The sequence below is a fragment of the Anolis sagrei genome, chromosome X (genome assembly GCF_037176765.1).
Source record: "Anolis sagrei isolate rAnoSag1 chromosome X, rAnoSag1.mat, whole genome shotgun sequence".
Lineage (NCBI taxonomy): Eukaryota > Metazoa > Chordata > Lepidosauria > Squamata > Dactyloidae > Anolis > Anolis sagrei.
The window spans coordinates 26,204,097-26,225,038 of NC_090034.1; the positions used below are offsets into that span (position 1 = coordinate 26,204,097).

The following is a 20,942-nucleotide window of genomic DNA, read 5'->3' on the forward strand; positions in this document are numbered from 1 at the left end:
TTCCCAGAGTGCTGCGCGCGCGGAAGCCCCAACGTGATGAGGCGACGGCGGCTCGAGGTGTTTTCTGAAGGAGGCCGGGCCTAGTGCGGGCGCGGAGGCCTGCCTCTTTTCCGGGCTGTGGCGGCGAGGCGAGGCCGGGGCGAGCGGTCCTCCGGGCGGGAGGGCGGCAGCAAGGCCGGCTGTTGCTGCTTCTGCCTGGGCGGCGCCATGAAGGGCAAGGAGGACAAGGACAAGGAGAAAGACAAGGACAAGGAGAAGGAAGGCGCGGGGCTGGCCGGGCCCGGGCTGGGACTGGGCGGCGGAGGAGGAGGCGGAGGCGGCCTGGTGGGCGGCTTGGGCCTAGGCCCCGGCGGAGGCGGCGGAGTGGGAGGGGGCCACAGCCCCGAGAAGAGCCGATCCGCCCAGGAGTACAAGGAGCAGGGGAACCGCCTCTTCGTGGGCCGCAAGTACCCCGAGGCTGCCGCCTGCTATGGGAGGGCCATCGTGAGTAGACCAGACTCCACACTGTTCCACACCCCCCCCCCCCGCACTACAGTATAGACACCCCACACTATGCTACACACACTATATTATAGACAGACCACACTAGAGTAGAGACACCCCACACTATGCTACACACACTCCACACTGCTATACACACTATACTATAGACACTCCGCACGAGATTATAGACATCCCACACTAGATAATACACACCCTACGCTATGCTATACACACTCTATACCAGGCATCAGAACTTGGGCTGCTGTTAGGAATTGTGGGAGTTGAAGTCCAAAACACCTGGAGGACCCAAGTTTGCCCATGCCTGCTGTACACACTATATAATATAGACACCCCAAGTGTGTACTATACACACACACTATGTTACACACACCCCGCACTAGATTTTATACATCCCACACTATACTATACACGCTGCGCCCCCCCCCCCCCAGGTGTTTTGGACTGCAGCCACCGCAATTCTTAAAAGCCAATAGGCTGATAGGAATTGTGGGAGTTGAAGTCCAAAACACCTGGAGGGCCCAAGTTGGCCCATGACTGCTATAGATACACCTCTCTCTCTCTATATATGGTCTCCTCTCCATAACTAATACTATAACCCAGTCTATACAATAAGTAGTACTTCCCACACTATACTATATATGTAAACTATATAAGTATACACACACATACAGGGCTATACTTTTTCTCTCTGCACACACACAGTCTCCTCCCCATAACTAATACTACACAAACACAACACACACACAGGCCTATAATATATATCAGCGCTCTCTCTCTCTCTATATATATATATATATACAGGGGTATAATATACACTCACACAGAGGCCTGTAATATATATATCAACACTCCTGACAGGAGAATTTAAGAAATAAAAACAAGAGGAATTTATTGATTTAGAAGTACAGAGGGTTAAATAAAATTATGTATAAACTCTGTGTAGATCAGTGTTGGGAACCAAGGTGGTGGGTCACACTGGGGGTGGGCTGAGAGGTAATTGTATTGTGAGTGGTGGGATGTCTATGTATGTATGTCTATATATTTGTAATGTTTATCGTGGATGTATTACAATTTTAAAATAAAATTTTATTTAATTTTTTAAAAACCTCTCTCTCTATATACAGGGCTATAATGCACACATACAGGCCTATAATGTATCAGCACTCTGGCTATACACACACATACATACATAGACAAGGCTATAATACACACACACATGCTATACTACAGCAAATTTGTTCCAGAGCTCAGGGAGGACTTTGAACCTCCAGCGCTCTCACCATGACACCACAGTGACAGGTCCGAGTGCACAGGTTGTGGCTTCTATACTGGCTGGAATTTTGAAACAGAGAAAGGTCCTACACAAATGAGGGGTGTTTGTAGCTTGGAGAAGTCATATTTTGGGATTACAGGCACCAGAATCCTAGTTAAGAATAGGAGACCCTAGGAAATGAGAGGGGAATTCATACCTGAAAGAGTTATCCCCGAGAAAAGGTCCCGCCACTGAAACTTGCCCCAACCTTTGTTGCCACAACAAGCCACATTTCTCAAAATCCAATGATCACAGGGACAGAAAGTGAGAGGGGATCTTCTGAACAAGGGCACAGATAGTAATCCTTATGCTGTCTATCTATCAAATCTACCAATCTTATGTATCCTATCTATCCATCCATCCAGTCTACCTATCCTATCTTTGTATCTATTTGGAGTCATCCCATCATATTTATCCTATCTTATGTATGCTATCCTGTCTTGTCTGTCTATCTATCTCTCTATCTGTCAGGAATTACACTTTTTAAATGTCTCTCTTCCAGCTTACATATACATTCCACTTAAGAGTAGACATACAGAACCTTTCTTGTCTGTAACTTGGAGACTGTCTGTATTACAAAAATGAGGGATGTACATAGCTTGGGTAAGTCATATTTTTGGGACTTATAATACTCAGAATCCCAAGATAGCAGATTCCGACCCAGGCAGGTTCTGCAGATAATCATCACAGCAAATAACTGCTGGAGCTTTTCTACAGGGTGTCCCAAAAGTGGCCATATGTTGGAGGAAATAAGCAACTCAGAATATATTTAAATATTATATATATTTATATTGAATTTTTGAGGGTATAATTATGTGTCTGTGTAGAAAGAGGCGACCAATACATAGATAATATTTTGTAAAAATTGTAATGAATATTTTGTAAATCAAGGTACAGTACCTTTAGCTACAATATCCCATTTTCCCTATGTGTGGAACTCCCCAGAGATGTCAGAATGGTCTCCTTCACATTGCCCTTCCATCAGAAGGCAGATACAGTTTTTTTTATACTGACAGTCAAGGCGGCTTACCAATGCAATATAATTTTAAACCTAAAAACATTCAAACCTTAAAATAGAATTGAATATCAATTGTATTAAAACAAACAGTAAAAAATCTTTGAAACTGATTTAAAATGTATTCAGAGCTAAAACCGCAATACCCACTGACTTGATCTTAAAATCATCCTCCTTTAAAAGCCTGTCTGAACAAAAAAAGTTTTATATTGTACATTACATTAAATGTTTGTGATATAAGTTCCATCCCCAGGAATTTGGGGTTGTTATCGTTATTTTCCCAACAACCGTGCAAGGTAGATCACCCCAAGGTGACTGCTCCAAGCCACTTTCTGTACAGTTGCAAGTTTAGATTTGAACCCAGGACCCCTCATTCTGCTCCATGATGCTAGTGGGACCTTGGTATAGATAACAAAATCCATGGATGATCAAGTTCTATATATATAGTAGAGTCTCTATTATCCAACATAAATGGGCCATCTGAACGTTGGATAAGTGAAAATGTTGGATAATGAGGGATTAAGGAAAAGCCTATTAAATGTCAAATTACGTTGTAATTTTACAAATTAAGCACCAAAACATCATGTTTTACAACAAATCAATACATGGTAGCGTTATGTAGTAATTACTGTATTTACGAAGTTAGCACCAAAGCATTGCAATGTATTGAAACAGTTGTGGATCCGGGCAGGAGGCAGACTGCGTTAGATAATACAAAAGGTTGGATGAGCTAAGGTTGGGTAAGTGAGATTCTACTGTGTGTGTACACTCTAATAGGTGCATTCATCATAAAAGCAAATACTGACTTTTTCTAATACAGTAGGTTACAAATTACCTAACCTGGGCATAGCGAGATACCTAAGCAAGTTTATATATAATGATGTGATAAAATGTTGTCCCTTATATAAAATAGCAAAACCAGGGTTTGCTTCTTAGAATCTTTTCAAGCCATGGTTGGTGCAGTCTGTCAAAAGGACTTGTGTGGTTTGAGAAGCTGTCCTCAATGAGCTCCATCCTCACCTGTCTGCCACCTTAACCCACTTCCCCCAGGATCTGAGGTGTTTGTGCTCAGGATCGGATGTGATTCAGCTCCTCCGTGGAGCCAGGAATGCTTCTCCATGCAATTAACCCCAAAACCACCCCAAGTTCTCCAGGGCGAATGTGCCAAGGTAGATATTTCCTCAATCCGAGGAGGAGGAGGCGGCCACAGCACAACCTTCAGCCAACAGATCAGGAATGGGCACAAACAATTCGAGTCTCAGCTTTGAGGTTAGAACATTTTCCAAACAGGGAGGAGGAGGCTAGTTGTTGCATGGGTTACAGCTAAGATTAAGATTTCCATGTTCAGGGGCAGTGTATCTCTGAATACTAATTTCTGGGTAGGAGCAGCCAAAGAGGGCTGTTTTGGGATGTAGAAGGTGAAGTTATATCATAGAGAAGAGTGTTCTTGTGTTTTCATCTGAGCATGGACTGCTTTTTGGGATGGGGTGTCTGTTATGGGGAGGTTTTCCTAAGCCTTTTTCAGCCTTTGCAGTCGTTAATCAGCAAGACTTCTAGGTGTGGTGTTTCTGACTTCAGCTCCCTTGGCTGATATTCAGGGGTTCTGGGAGCTGAAGTCCAAACGCCTGGAAGACCAGAGTTTGGGAAACATTGCATTAAGATCCACATTTATGTGCAGACTGCTATGTGCTAGGTTTTGGGTGTTGTCATTTTCTTCATCTTTTATCTGTCAGGTTTAAATGAGAAGCAAAAATAAGATAGAGAACAAGCTTGTGAATAGTGTGTGAAGTGAATGTGATGAGAATGCTGTTGTTGTTTACTACTCTCAAGTTAACTTTAAGTTAGGGTGCCGTTTCTTCTCTGATTGAGCCCATCCTTCTGGAATGCAGTCTTACTCTTTTCCTGCTGCCTCCAACCTCACATCATTGTTTTTCTAGTGAGTCATGTCTTCAAATAATATGACCAAAGTACATCAGTCTCAGTTTATTCATCTTGGTTTCTAGTCTTGATTGGCTTTAGGACTCATTGATTTGTCTTTTTAGTAATTCACAGTTTTTTCACCCATACAGTGAAATGAGAAATATGATGCAATGGACAATCATAACTTTAGTATTCAGTGATGTTTCTTGATACTTCACGATCTTGTTTGGTTACCTCATAGCTGCTCTTATACCTCTTAGTCTGCTTCTGATTTCTTGACTGTACTCTCTATTCTGAGTGATAGTCAAAGTACGCAAAATCTAGAAGTATTTACTTTAAAGTTATATGAATTTTACTTAATGTTCGACTGTAAACTTGCACTTTCTTGAAGTTCGTGAGTTATTCTATTTCTGCAGTAGTATGGTTTTATCTGCCTATCTTAGATTGATGTTCCTTCATTCAACAATCATGCTTTCTTCCTCTAAGCCTAAACACTTTGTAATTATCTGACTTCAAACATCTCATTCTTGTTTATTTTAGCCCACTCATTCATTCCCATGTATCACAGTGCTTATGTATTCTATTTCTTATGTCTGACTTTCCTTGATGCATGCTTCTCACATTCCATATTCCTGCTGTTGGTCTGGTGAATAGAAAGATTTGAAAATAGCCAATATTAGCTTGCCTGCTATCGTATTCTTTATTTCCCTGGGTTTATTCATTCAGCAGGGCTCCCAGTGGCAGCAGGGCTCTTATGCTTTAAAGCCAGATTGTCAAATTACACTTTTGAGAGCTGGGTCTTCACCTAGAAGCTCCAGAGCTGAAAAGAGGCGGTGTCTCCCAGAACAGGAATTCTTCAGGGTTGGAAGGACAGAAGCCGATGTTTGATTTTTCCCTGTTAGATCGAGAATACTCTCCTGCCTGCGTGCCTGCCTCTCATTTAACTGAATCCAGCTGGTTCTATGGGGTCATTAAACTGATTGTGTTGCAAAAAGGGAGCATTTCCCACCAACTAGTTTCTTAGTGGCCACTCTAGTAGTAAGTCAAAACTGCATGGTTTGTTTGGAAAACACTTCTCCCCAAAATGAGTATTGCAGGACATTTGGGGAGTCTGTGTGTGGCAGGGCTTTGGCCCTCTCTCCAGGTGTTTTAGACTTCAACTCCTGCAATTCCTAACAGCCGGTAGACTGTTAGGAATTGTGGGAGTTGAAGTCCAAAACACCTGGGTGGCCGAAATTTGCCCATACCTGTTCTAACCCCTGTATAGATTACACTGTTCAATGGAGAAAAAGTTGCGGGCCTGAAAATAGTTGTTCTTTTATGATTTTGGGGTGCTGAAAACGAAAATGACATTTAAAAATGTATATTGGCTCTAATTTTTATGATATAAGCAATCACGTATGGTTGAAAAAATGCATTTTGCGACTTACACTATGGAAAATTCTAGAAAGTTGCAGGCCTGAAAATAGCTGTTCTTTTATGATTTTGGGGTGCTGAAAACGAAAATGACATTTAAAAATGTATATTGGCTCTAGTTTTTATTTTATTATTTTTTATTTTTATTTTATGCAGTTTTCCTTTACAGTGAAAGAGGGGGAACAATCATTGTGATAGAAAGTTGTGAAATTTAGACAGACCGTGCAGGGCAAAATAGAAAGGCGAGGAAAGAAATGGGGAATAGGATAGAAGAGGTGAGGGGGAGTAGGGGAAGGATACAGGGTAGACAAATATGTGTGTCACTTCCGTTCAGTCCACAGAGGGGTAATTATCTCGCTTCGTTATACCTTTTCCTTCCTCCTTTCAACTTTTTATTCTTCTTACCCATAGACCTTTATATGTCCAGTTTAAATTTCTTTTTCAGATATTCTCCCAGGTAATTCCAATTTGTTTGTTTAGTCTTGCTTTGTTCCTCTATTAGATTCGATAGTCAGTCACAATCCCTGTAATCTGTTATCTTCTTTATCCAATCTTCATTAGTTGGAATTTCTTTACTTTTCCATTTTTGTGCTATTAATATTTTGGCCGCCGATGATAAGTAGAACAGAATTTTTTCTTCATTTTTCTTTAGACCTAAGTTTGTTATGTTCAATAAGTAGTATTCAGGTTTAAAGTCAAACTTTATTTTTATGATGTTTGTGAACCATCATCCAAAATTTTTTAATCTTCTTGCAATCCCAATACAGGTGAAAGTAGGTTCCAGCTTCTTTTCCGCATTTCCAGCATTGAGTATTATAGTTTTTGCTAAATTTAGCCAGTTGGACAGGTGTCAGATGCCATCTATAAAAAACTTTGTGCCAATTCTCTACTATACTGATGGCTCTGGTATATTTTAACTTGACCTTCCACACTTGTTCCCATTCACTTAGCAGTATAGAGTGGCCTATATCCCTGGCCCACTTGACCATGTTTTCTTTCACCACCTCCTTCTCATTATTCCACTCTAACAGCTTTTGATATAAAATTCTAATCAGCTTCTTTTCTTTTTTCATAATTATATCCCAACAGGTATCCTTTTCACTAAATCCCACTTTTTGATCTACATTTAAGCATTCTTTAATTTGTATATATTGTAGCCAACTTATTTCTTTATCCTCTCTCTTCAGTTCTTCCATAGACCTCAAGTGCCGTTCATTATTGATTTTAACCAATAATTGCCTATAACTGAGCCATCTATTTTTCGGTATATCTCTTTTGTGGTATGCCTCTACTGGCGATGTCCACATGGGTATTCTGGGATACATGATGTCTTTATATTTGTTCCAGGTCTTTAGAAGGGGGGCTCTGATATAGTGGTTAGTAAAAAAAAATTCTATCCTTGCCTTTCCATAGCAGAGATAGGCGTGCCACCCTCTTCTAATATCATGTCCTTCTAAAGATAGTATTTTTTTTTTTTTTGCTCCAGAGTAGCCCATATTTTTACCCATGATAGAGCACAAGCCTCAAAATATACCTGCATATCTGGCATGGCCAATCCTCCCCTACTTTTAGCATCTGTGAGGTTTTTTATCTTTATCCTGGCTTTTTTTCCATCCCATATGAAATTTAGTATATCCTTGTTCCATTTTTTGAAACATGTGTTTGTCTTAATGATTGGAATCATTTGGAAAATGAATATCATCTTGGACAATACATTCATTTTAATGGCTGAGATCTTCCCTAATATAGATAAATTTAAGTACTTCCAATTATTAAATTTCTTCTGTATATTACCCCATGTTTTTTTCATAGTTATCCTTAAACAAGTGTATGTTAGAAGACGAAATTATGATGCCTAGATATTTAATTTTTTTGACCACTTCTATTCCAGAGTTCGAGAAGATTTTTTCCTTTCTTTCTGCCTTAACATTTTTAGTAAGGTTTTTTGTTTTATTTCTGTTTATCTTGAGCCCCACTAGTTTCCCAAATTTTTCGATTTTAAATATCCATTTTTGGATAGATTCTACTGGGTTTTCCATAATACAGACCACATCATCTGCAAAAGCTAAGGTTTTATATTCTTCTGATCTTATTTTGAGGCCTTTTAGTTCTTTGTCATTTCTTAGATCTTCTAATAAAACTTCCAACACCAGTATAAACAATAGAGGGAATAGGGGGCATCCTTGTCTTACCCCTCTTTGTATCTCTACTTCTTCTGTGCGCAGACCATTTATTAGTACTTTGGCTGTTTGTCTCGAATACATTGTCTTTACAGCATTCAATACGGGATAGCCAATATCCATTTCTTTCAACATAAGTAACAGGAAGTCCCAGTTCGTATGGTTGAAAGCTTTTTCCGCGTCAAGAAAAAGCAGACCTACTTCCTTTTGATGGTTTTTTTTCATAGTACTCTATGATGTTAAGAATTATCCGAGTGTTATCTCTCATCTGCCTTCCCGGTAAAAATCCTCTTTGGTCTTCTTTGATTTTTTCTCTTAGTAATACTTTAAATCTTTCTGCTATTATGCTTGTAAATATCTTACAATCACAATTCAGAAGAGAAATAGGGCGATAATTTTTTAATTTTGTGGTCTCAGTGTTCTCTTTTTGTATTAACGATATGTATGCCTCGTGCCACGTCTCTGGCATTCCCTCACCTTTCAAGATATTATTATTTCTCTTAAACGGGTAGTTAGCTCTTCTCTAAAAGTTTTATAATAGTATGCCGTCAGCCCATCCGGACCTGGAGCTTTATTATTGGCCATCCTCTTTATAGCTCTTATAATCTCTTCTTCTTCGATTACCTTGTTTAGTGATTCTCTTTCTGCGTCAGATATTTTAGAAATTTTCTGGTCTGAGATATACTTCATTATATCCTCTTCTGTGACTACGTCTTTTTAATATAATTTTTGATAGTATTCTCTGAATTTGTTTGCAATCTCTTTTTCCTTCGTGTAGTTCTTACCTTCTTCTATTATTTGTGTTATGAAATTCTGTTGTCTTCTCTTCGCCAACATTCTTGCCAGGAATTTCCCCGGCTTATTAACTTTTAAAAAATATTGAGCCCTTAAATATTTTAACTTTCTAGCCATTTGATTTATTTGAGCCGCATTTACCTCCTTCCTTAGCATTTCTATTTCTAGTTGGATTTTTTTTTATTTCCCGGCCTTTTCTTTAATTCATCCTCTTTATTTTTTAATTTATCTACCATTTTCCCCTGTTCCTCTTTCCTTTTTTTTACTTTTGATGGCTCCGTGCTGTATGAAGTGTCCTCTGATAACCGCCTTACTGGCGTCCCATACTATTCCTAATTTGGTTCCTTTGCCTATATTATTCTCAAAGTATTCCTTTAATTTTTTTTAAATTATACTTTATGTCCTCTTCTGATTGTATTAGCGAGTCATTTAATTTCCATCTTCTCTCTTGTTGACTAATTACCATATCGATTTTCAATGGGCAATGGTCCGTAAGGGTCCTAGGTATTATTGTTACCTTCTTAGTTTTGATAACCAAAGATTTGGACATCCAACACATGTCAATATGAGACCATGTCTCGTGTCTCTTCGAGAAAAAAGTATAATCCCTTGTTTCTGGGTTCAGGGTCCACCAGATGTCTTGTAGGTGGAATTCTTTTTGTAACTGTGTGAAGATCACTGGTAAGTTCCCTCCTTTAGGGTCTGTCTCCCCCTCTTGTTTTTTTCCCAGCTTTGTCTATTTTGTTGTCTAAGACTCCATTAAAGTCTCCCAAAATTATGATATTGTCAGTCCTATGCTCTATTAGCTCCTTTTTTAGGGATTTGACAAAGCTGGACTTAGCTCCGTTGGGAGCATAAATGTTACAAATAAGTATACTTAGGCCATTTACTTCACACTTCACACCTATCATTCTCCCATCATTATCCTTGAAGGCTAGCTCAGGATTAAGATTTTCTTTAATGTATAGCGCTACCCCTCTCTTCTTCTTTGTTGCTGAGGAGTAAAATAATTTACCTAGATATCTATTTTCCAAGTGTACTTCCGGTGGAGGCAATATGGAGGCTGCAACAGCTTGTTGAAGCTCTCCGAGCTCCAAAGCTGGAAACCTTGCTCAAGGGTCGGGGGATCAATATTTCTCCCCAACGACGACAGGCAAGGTCGTGTTGGCACTTGTACCAAGGCATACAAGCGGGGAGGGTTTCCTGGAAACTCCTACTGGTGGCAAGGGGCCCTTGGAGATAAGACCTGGGATGAGGACGCCGACCCAAGGTTCGGTATGCGGCCTACCGCCTCCATTTAAAAGTCAATAAGTCTTATTTATAAAGGAAAGAAGAATATAAAGAGAGATAAGGGAAACGGAGGGAAAAAGGGAAAAGAAAGGAACTTGCTAGACAAGTTACCCATAGAAATTGGATAAAAGAACAAACCAGCAGGAATTGGAGTGCTCAGAAACCAATTCACTTACAAGCGCTGTAGCGAGTTCGAGTAGGGTTGAGCGCGGACGAAGCCGCCGACGAGTGGTGACTGTGGAGTAACGACGGCGAGTGGTGAGCGCACAGGCCTCGATTGTCGGCGAGGGGTGACTGCGGGTGTGGCTGCGGTTGTCGGCGAGGGGTGAAGCGCTGTGATGAGTCCAAGAAGGGTCGTGCACGGATGGAGCCGCTGCGGACGGAGCCGTTGCGGAAGGAGACCAGACCGGGGAGGTTGGAGATCCAAAGGACCCAAAGACGGAAAGCAGCCCAAGGCTGTAAAGCAAAGAAAGGTCGAAAAAGGCCAAAACAAAGCCGGAAAAGAAGATAAGGAGTCGAAAAACGAGGAAAGTCGAAGGATAAAGAAGGAAGAGAAGATGACAAATAACTCAAATAACACAGCAAAGCGCGAGAAAAAGAGCAGAGAGAAGAAGAGTGGAGTAGGTGTTGGCTCTAGTTTTTATGATATAAGCAATCACGTGATCACATATGGTTGAAAAAATGCATGTTGTGACTTACACTATGGAAGATTCTAGAATATTCTAGAAAGTTTGATGACGCAGTGTTAGTGCCGTGTGCAAAAGCCAGAAAGTCCTATATAAGGCCAGACTTTTGAACGGTGAGGGTCAGTCAGTTGAAGACTGAGACAGTATCGTTAAACATCGTTTTACATTGTTCTTTTTACTGTAGTTATGCCTTGCACGTGTGTAAATAAAGCACTATGGAAAAAAGATATCAAGGTAAATGGACTCCGTCAATGCTGTCAGACTACTGCTGGAGCATTGTAAGAGACAATCCTTTCCTTGAATACAGAAGAAAAGTCAAGAGAAGCAAACAGGATATAAACTAAAGTCACGATTAAAGCGACATTTAAACTTTCAGACTTTTCAACTGCATTAGGCCTACTAATATAGTTTCTTGCTGCACAAACATAAACAATAGACTAATTAAATAAATATTTCTCATGTATAAACTATTGGCAATATAATTTGACTAAAATTTAGTAAATATTCACGGGTTATATACATGCAGTAAGGTTAGGTGCATTATCATAATATTAACAAATTACCTATTGTGGAGAAAATTGAAATAGCTATTGCATAAAAACCAGAGCCAATTAACACATTTAATTATTATATTTGAATTCAGCATGTTAAATTTATTAAGAAACGGCACATTTCGTTTCCGCAACTGAGAAAAACTGAAAATTTGTAGAACAGTGAATTATTAGAAATAGGTGACAGCTACTGGAGCATACCATCTCCTGAAAGGGCCCTGTTTGCCTTGGTGTATGTCAAATCCACTGCATGATAGACCTGCAGAAGGACTCTCTCTTGGGACTTTGAGAAAACGAAGAACTCTATGCAACCCAGAGGCTTGCTTTGAATTGAAATAATCTACTGTTGTGATATGAGGGAAATAGCAAGGTTGATCCCGACTCCCTTGCTGCATGCAGGCATTTCAAGCTTTGCTTAATCATTTTGCTTGCCAGTAAACCAAATCCGTTAATCAAGCTTCAGGTTAGCTTTGCCAGTATTGCTCCATGCAGTCCTGCTTAATCTTAATCCCAGGAGCTGCTGGACCGCTGTAGAAGTTCATGCTCTGGGGTCCCATTCAGTTCTCTTGTGGGTCCCTTGATTACCATGCCCCCTTCCCCATAATAACAGTGTCTTTTGGTTTCCCAGCTTTATACGTTTCTCCTTCCCTCATTTTCAAATCTTTTCCTAAATCTCAAGTTACTAATATCAAGAGCTCTAAGCTAAAAAGTGTTGTTCTTTCTGATCTGACTGATTTATCCTTGATCCCACCTGTCACTGGGTTGCAGCCCTTGCTTTGCAAATTCCTGAGACTAAACTTTGTAGAGTGCCTTTTTCCAAGGGGAAAAAATAGATACCAAGAAAGGTAGCAGGTTTCATCGATCTTTGACTTGGTTCCTTGGCAGATATCCCCGTGGATATCTGAAACTGTGTATAATAGCAAAACCTATATTTTGACTATACTTTGACTGGAGGTATATCATGGAATCATCCTGGATCAAGGATCTGATTCACTTGCTTTCAATGCTAGGAACTTTTGATTGGTGTGTTCCCAATAATGGTACCGATTTTGACCTTCTCCAGGCAAGAGATGAAGAAATACTATATTTCGTTGCGGGGAATCTGGCAGATATGGATTATGTTGTACACAGTTGGACTAGATGTAGAAGTTAACCTCATCTCAGCCAACTGTGTGTGTGTGTGTTTGTGTGTGTCAGGAGAGACTTGAAAAACTGCACTTCGCTTCTGGTGTGATAATGGCCATCTGCAAGGGAGTTGCCCAGGGAAGCCCAGATGTTTTGATGTTTTATCACCCTTGTGGGAGACTTCTCTCATGCCCCTGCATGGGGAGCCAGAGTTGACAGAGGAAGCTCAACCTGCTCTCCCCGGATTCGAACCACTGACCTATTGGTCAGCAATCCTGCTGGCTCAAGGGTTTAACCCTCTATCTTGGCCAATAATTCAGTTGAAACCAAAGGTTTCAGGCTGTCCAGATGTACTTTAGGTTTTTTTTAATTAAACACCCAGAATCCATTAGTCAGAATGTTGTGCAGGCCAGAAATTTATGTTAAGCATCAGAATTGGACAGAGGTCACAGATTTTCCATATCAAAAGCAATTTCTCCCTCCCCGCCTTAGTTTTACCTGCAAGGAAGAAAATGTGTGTGCATTGAAACCGTGAAAAATAAGAAATCCTTGCTGATCTATTTTAGATCTCAACCCATTTGTCCTAGATACCTTGAGGCCGGCGAGAATGAGGTAGTTGCCTCAGCAAGGACCTCAGGCCATTCTCCCCTTTGGTGGATGCATGTTTTGTGTGGCCCTCTGGAAAGAAGGCTTCCTTCTCCTTACTGTGTAAATGAAACAGAGGTGAGATGTTGTTTTGGGCAACGGTTTTCCAAACCATGCCACTAACATAGCTGTAGAGGAGTTTTTGATGTTTTGGAGATGCAATATTTCCCTGTGTAGGGAACTATTTCAACATGTTCTTTCACCTCCTTCTACTTCGACGCCCTCAAAACTGATAACCTTCTACACACTTAGAGCAAACCTACATGTTATGACTTTAGATTCTTGGATGTCAGCCTGCCCTATATCCTTGAACCACTCAGCATCCTGTGCTTTCCAAATACTTTATCTCTCTTTCCTCTTGCTCTTTTTGTAGGCCAAAGGACAAACCTCTCTCTTAGGCTTGTATTTCAGCATTTTCAACATCTCTTTACCTAATAAGCTCTATTCACCCCTTCACCTGCCACTCTACAGGAAAGGCCAGCCATCATTTTTTCCACCTCAGTGGTGGTGTGCATGAAATGTCTTACTGCTTTTTGCGCTCCTTCCCTTTTCAGAATCGGAATCCTTTGGTGGCCGTCTACTACACCAACCGGGCCTTATGTTACCTGAAGATGCAGCAACACGACAAGGCCTTGGCCGACTGCAAGCATGCCCTGGAGCTGGACAGCCAGTCGGTGAAAGCCCACTTCTTCCTGGGCCAATGCCAGATGGAGATGGAGAACTATGACGAGGCCATCGCTAATCTTCAAAGAGGTGAGCTGGAATGGCTGAGAGAGCATCCTCTCTCTCTCGAGAATCCAAATAGAAAGACCCATTGAAACTGGAACAGTGTTCAGTTGCATTGTTTTGTTCGTTATGTTGATAATTCTGGATTGTTTATATGTTCCAGGAGCACAGATTGTCAGACACAGTGGGCCCTTGGTGTCCACTGAGGTTTAGTTCCAGATCTATCAAAATCCATGGATGCTCAAATCCAGTTATGTACAATGGCATAGTAAAATGGCAAGATCAAACATTGATTTTTGGAATTTTATGTGTGGATATTTTCAACCTGTAGATAGTTGAATCCATGAATGCAGAATCTATGGATATGGAGAGTTGACTGTATGGGCTTTCCCCTCATTTTTATACCTGGTGACATTTGACATTGCTGAAGTCTACCACTGGTATTCCTCTTAAACTGAACTCCTTGTATTTGCAGTTCGGATGATGTTCTTAGAATTCTGTCTTGTGCCGCATCAAATTACAAAGACTGGGATTCTATACAGTGTGCAGCCGTGGCCCTTTAGGTGGAATTATGGTGCCATAACTGTGTAGTAGTGTGAAAAGGCGCTTAGAAAACAGCCTTGCTTTTGCTTTCCTCCTTGTAGCCTTGCAAGAAAAGGAGAATGTGGAGTCCTCATTCCCAGTCTGGGAACCTGTGGCTTCCTGTTATGGCTGATCCAGCTCTGAATGCTTGTAGTGAACATGTTGCCTCTCCTGGCTTTGGGAAGTTTTCTGGTTCTGCCACATTCCTTTCTTATGTAAGAACTTGGATGAGGCAGTTGCCCAGGAAGTCCAACTCAGCTTCTCCTTTTGAAAAAGCTTCTGGTCCTAGATAATTTGGTACAAAGCATTTAAAAATTGTTTGGCGAAGTAAATTTTGATTGTGGCTGATTGAGGGTTCAGCGTTTTGCTGCGTTATTTTGTTTGCATGCCATTCTGCCACAAGACCTTTAGCTCTCTAGGTGTTGAGAGTTACAGTTCCCTTCAGCTCCATTAACATCACCAAGAGTAAGAGATTCTGGGAGTTGTTGGTCAAAATAGTTGAGAGAGCCAGCTGTTTTGTGTGCTACTTTGTATGCTAACCCAGTGTTTAGAATCTTGCTGAATAATAAAGACATCCATGTATTTATACATTCAGGGAAGACCCATAATCTAAGTCAGATTCCTGAGGTTTAATTGTCTTGTGACCCCAGCCAAGTTTCAACTTATTTTCCAAATATGGGGCACATTTATGCTACACAATTAGAATACAGTGATTTCACTTTAAATTTCATGATTCCATCCTTTGGAGTGCTGGAATTGCCAGAGAACTCTAGTGTCCCACCCAACCATAAGCCCCAGGATTCTCTAGGATATAGCTATAGCAGTAAAAGTAATATATAGCACAATTGTGTAGTATGTAAAGTCCTTGGATGCAACGCTTGTATTTCTGATCTCAGTTTTTTGACGCTGCCTCTTTCTCTGTCCCTCTCTCCCCCCCCCCCCCCTTCTCCCAGCCTACAACTTAGCCAAAGAGCAACGTTTGAACTTTGGGGACGACATTCCAAGCGCTCTGCGGATCGCCAAGAAGAAGCGTTGGAACAACATTGAGGAGAAACGGATCAACCAGGAAAATGAGTTGCATTCCTATCTTACCAAACTTATTCTGGCGGAGAAAGAAAGGTATAGGGTCCTGTCTACAGTAGAGGAGGGTGTGGAGAGTCTTTGTATTACAATCACATAATGCAGTCTTTGTAATATAATAACTTGGGGCATATGCAAATATGCAGGGTGCTTCATGCTCCTTAGCACCCATTACCACAGTCCCATAAGGGAGGTTGGGATTGTTGTCTCCAGATTGTTGTGTATTTATTGGCAAAGGGGGGGGGGGAGGAGTTTAAGTCTGAGTAAGAGTAACTTACCTCAGATTTTCAAAGGTGGCTTTCCAGGTGTTCCTGGAATCCAGCACCCATCATCTCACTACAGAAGGGTTGAGTAACCCTCTTTTTTCCTGTTAAGGGCAATGTTTCTTCTGTTTGGGTGGCAGGGAAAGGGAGTCCTCCTCAAATCATTTTTCTCTGCCTCCTCCTTATCCAGTTCGGAAAAGTTGGGAGTGGTGACGGACTTAGACAACAGCCTTTCATGAGTAAATATAAATAATACATTGAATGACAATGAACAAACATGATATGAAGAACTTCTTAATGAATATAGATGGCTCTACCTTGAAAATTAACACGACTAGTCATAAATTTTGTTCTTGATATTAACTGTCTAATGGTGGGAGCTATTCTTCTGCTGCTGTTTTGAATAAAAAGAACTTTCTGCCGCACCATCAAACGTGATACAGTCTAGGAAATGTTTACATCTTACAGGGAGCAATTTGATGACCTTTTTAGTTTAGACTCAGGGCTTGATTTCCTCCAGAGCTGTATATTCAGGTAAACTTTAAAGATGGCTGTCCAATGTGACTCCACTGTGTGCAGGCAGAGTGGCATCCATGTTATATCCATATTATATGCTGTTGTTAACTCTGAACTTGGGAAAGTTACTTTTCAACAGGTTCTGGACCCCCAAGACAGTGTGGTTCAGGGATTTTGGGAATTGTCGTCCAAAAAAATAGCTGTTCTCTAGTTCTCTCTGCCACATGGGAGGCATCCATGCGCCATAGCAGCCTACTTGACTGGCTGGTTCAGTATTGCTTGCCTTGCATGGCCACGTTCTCAGGTGGAAGTATTTCCCATTGCTTCCTGCTTGGATCCTTACCTGGAAGAGATTGAACTCAGGATCTTTGCAGTGCAAACAGGTGCTGTCCTTCACCTTGGGTTTCCTCCTGATTGACTTGCTGTTGTCTCTGCTTCCCTCGTAGGGAGTTAGATGAATGCCGGCAGGCACAGGAAGAGGAGAATGTGGACGAAAACCGAAGCCGGGCACAGCTGGCCAACATTGAAGCCAAACATGTGAGGACTGGGTATCATTTTTGGTCCGGGGCCAACCTTTTATTGGAGACGGGTGGGCATCCTGTGGCCTTCCAGAGATTACTGGACATTGGTGCCCATTGGCACCAGCAGGCCAAGAGGTGTCGCAGCCTCTAAAGGCTCATAGGTTGCCTTCCTTGGTGTTCCGTTCGCTGGAATGGTGTCACTTTGTATTTCTCTACAGTGACTGGAATGCTCTTTTGCGAATGGAATTGAGGATTGCACTCATGGACTTTTTCTTTGTAATATTGCATGAGGAGGTCTCCAGTATTGCCTTGCAGAACAGTTTTGCTTGGCAGCACCATCCGTGTTGAGCAGTACTGCCACTGGGCTGCCTGCCATTGTACCTCCTTCTCCATCACCCAGGCCCTGGCAGAGCTCTCTGCTCTCATCACCTCTTAAAAGGGATCTTGGCCCATTTCAGCAGCACTGAAGTAGAGAAAAAGGATGAGTAGTTTTCTTCCTATGCTACAAACAAGATAAATGTGGCATTTTTAGTATGCTGGTTGGCAATTTTGGGCATTCTATTCCCTCTGAGCACAACTTGACTAAGATACCGATGAAGCAGATTCTGAAAGGGAGACTCCCAAATTGGAAATATAGTCTGTGCTTTCCTTTTAGCAAGGAACATATTTCATTTATATGGTGTGTGTGTGCTTATATGTCCTTTATTTTTTTTGTATTTTAACTTTGCTTGTTGTTCTTGTTATTATTATTATTATTGAAATGGACCAACATCAAGGTTTCTTTACTTAATGAAAGAAAAACACAATATAAATGCAATTAATTAATCAAAGAAATATCAAAGAGTTATAGGAACACTTTTTGTTTATGTTAATCATACAAGGAATCCCCCCCAGGTTTACCTTACTGGGAAAGTTGCCTATGTTCTTGCTATTTTCAGTCTTTGCTGGGCTTTACTGCTCTGCTGGATGGAGATGGTGGGAGCTGTAGTCCCCCACATCTGGATGTGTTACACTTCGCTAAAAGCGTTTGCTTCTGTTCCAGGAGAAATACCTTGCAGACATGGATGAATTATTCTCCCAGGTGGATGAGAAGCGGAAGGTGAGCTATAGATAAGTTCCTAGGGCCAATATGGGTCCTGCATTTGGCCTTTTAAAGCCCTTATTTATGGTGTAGCTAACAGTGTGTATCTGATTTCCACTTTTCATGGATCCGGACATCCTCCTTTCAGTTAAGATGACTAGTGACTTAGGATATTACTTTTTCCAGTGGCAGTGCCGCATTTGCAGAGCTTTGCCTTGGAGGTCCAATTGGGGCTTACGCTGGTCTGATGAAGTTAATTTATTATTTATTTATTTATTTATTTCACAGTTTTGTATACCAAGCTTCTCAACCTCGTCGAGGGACTCAGCCCGGTTTACAGCCATAAAAACATATACATTCATTAAAATATCATATATCACAAATTACAAAACAACTTTAAAAACACTAAATATAAAACTACAGTGGTCAGTGGTACAGGTTGTTTTTTTTTAATCATAAGCCTTTGGCTTCTTACAGTTTTGTCCAAATTTATACAGACAGGTGCCTTATTGTTATTTTAATGTGTTGGTAAGATGAACAAATAAAATAACTCCCAGCTGTCCTAGCCAGCATTACCAGTCATAGAAATCTCAGTATCACCCTCACCTGCCCTTGCAGTGGGGAAAAGGTGCCTGGTTGGACTGAGTCTCTGATCTCTCCTGTCTCCCCTTCTTCCTAGAAACGGGACATCCCTGACTATTTGTGTGGGAAGATCAGCTTTGAACTGATGCGAGAGCCCTGCATCACACCCAGTGGCATTACCTATGACCGGAAGGACATAGAAGAACATCTTCAGGTAACAGAAGGGCTGTAGCCATTTGGATGGGCTGCAGCTGTAGGAGACATTACTCCTTCGCTCCCACATTCCCTGGGAAATCATAATGGGCAATTCAAACTGGGACTCCAGAAAACTTTGGAGCTGCTAGACCAGGCAGACGTTTTGGACTTCAACTCCCATAATTCCTAACAGCCTAAGCCAAGGCCGGATGGCAATCTGTCAGGGGTGAGGGGTGGGGGAATGGTTTGTGTCTCCATTCATCTGACCGTTTGATTCTGTGATCCGTCATCCTTATTCCCGCCTTCATGACTCTTTCTGCGTCCTTTGCAGCGTGTCGGCCACTTTGACCCGGTGACCCGAAGCCCCTTGACCCAGGACCAGCTGATCCCCAACCTGGCCATGAAGGAGGTGATAGACGCGTTCATATCCGAAAACGGCTGGGTAGAAGATTACTAATGACTCTCGGAGGGGAGGGAAAGAGGCCAGGTGTGCCCGGCTGCCGACTGCTTTGGATGGCTCTGAACTCACTGGGCCAGCAGCAGCCCCATGCCTTACTCTCGTATTTATCTGTCTGCCTGCCTGTGCCCATTTTTTTGGCAGCGCCTGGGCTCTGTTGGCTCTGGGAAGCGAGGGCCAGAGAGCTCCGAGGCCTCCCAGTTTCCTTGGCTTCTTTTTGTGGCTTGGTAAGATGGGCAGAAGGTAGGCTTTGGCCTCAGCCTTGATGCAGCAGAGACACCTGGGCAGGCCTTAAAGAAGCAAGGCAAAGAGGGAGGCCCAAGGGCACCCTTTGGAACCCGTCATGGCCCACGAAGGACAATCCCACGGTGCCCAAGCCGTGCCTGCGTCCCTTCACTTGGCACACATCTCCCTTCCATAACAATGCTGCTGATGTCGTCGGGTCCGGCTCCTGTGGTAAGCGAAATGCCAGAGAGGCCGGATCCATCTCCTTCCTCCAGTCCCCAGCTTGGCTTTGAGCTGTCATTTCTCGCCTGCTTTCTCTCTCTCTTTCTCTCTGTACAAAGGTTTTATTTTTTGTTTCCTCTTTCCATTTATTCCTGCCTGTTCAGGATAAGCTGGGTGGATTCTTTTTCCATCTGTTTTTTCTTTCTTTCTTTGTAAATAAATATCAGGGAGGGAGGGGAAGTGGGCACACCAAGAGATACTATTCTGCAGGTGTCTACTGGAATTTGGGTTTTGTTGGGATCAGCAGTTTTCCTGCTTGCGTGCCCATTAAGTTCCTTCCAGGTAGTTGTTTTATCCATTAAACCACTCAAAAAGAACATTTTGGGGGTTGCTTTCAATTAAATGTTTCCCCTTTAATAACAGTCATTTTGCAGTATTTCCAAGGTTGTGCTAACTCATGCGCCCGGATTTCTTTTGCCTCATGAAAGGTGTGTTGCGACTGCATTATATAGACTCCTAAAGCATTGTTGGTGAGGATAAGGATTTAACATTTCCTCCTAAGAACTCCTCGGTGGAGGAAATCCGTTGTCAACCTACTTAACAACTAAAAAATGTCACGTCTGCTTCGGTGCATTTTCGTATGCATCTGCACTGTAAAATGATTACAGATTTGCACCACCTTAATGGCTATGGCTCATTGCGAGGCAATCCTGGGAGTTGCAGTTTGTCTGTATCTTTAGCCTTCTCTACCAAAGTGATGTGCCTCAGCAAACTACAACTCTCAGGATTCCATAACATTGAGCCACAGTTTACACGATGTCAAACTGAACTAATTCTACAGTGTAGGCACACCCTTAGTTGGTCACAAAATGGCATGGGATGTTTTTTGCCCCATTAAATGTGAAAAATGGCCCATTTTGGTGCAATCAGTTAAGAGGACAGGGCGGAACGGGATGCGTATCGAGCGGACTTTTGTGAGCTCGTTTGAAGCTTTGTCCGGCTAAATAAAGCAAATGATCTGAGCCAGAACTTCAAACCAATGTCTCTGTTTCA

At 41.8% G+C, this 20,942-nt stretch overlaps 1 protein-coding gene across 1 annotated transcript; it reads left to right on the forward strand.

Annotated features, from left to right (window-relative positions):
• Positions 1-29: 29 nt before the first annotated feature.
• Positions 30-20,929, forward strand: LOC132781805 (E3 ubiquitin-protein ligase CHIP). Its single transcript, XM_060786275.2, has 7 exons — positions 30-483; positions 13,994-14,192; positions 15,701-15,866; positions 17,053-17,143; positions 18,170-18,226; positions 18,888-19,004; positions 19,317-20,929. The coding sequence occupies exons 1-7, from the start codon at positions 208-210 to the stop codon at positions 19,440-19,442; spliced, it is 1,032 nt and encodes a 343-aa protein (XP_060642258.1). The 5' UTR covers positions 30-207; the 3' UTR covers positions 19,443-20,929.
• Positions 20,930-20,942: the final 13 nt, after the last annotated feature.

Coding starts and splice junctions, on each gene's coding strand:
- LOC132781805 (XM_060786275.2), top strand. CDS start 208: ATGAAGGGCAAGGAGGACAAGGACAAGGAGAAAGACAAGGACAAGGAG. Junction 14,193..15,700: donor CATCGCTAATCTTCAAAGAG/GTGAGCTGGAAT, acceptor CCCTTCTCCCAG/CCTACAACTTAGCCAAAGAG. Junction 18,227..18,887: donor AGGTGGATGAGAAGCGGAAG/GTGAGCTATAGA, acceptor CCTTCTTCCTAG/AAACGGGACATCCCTGACTA.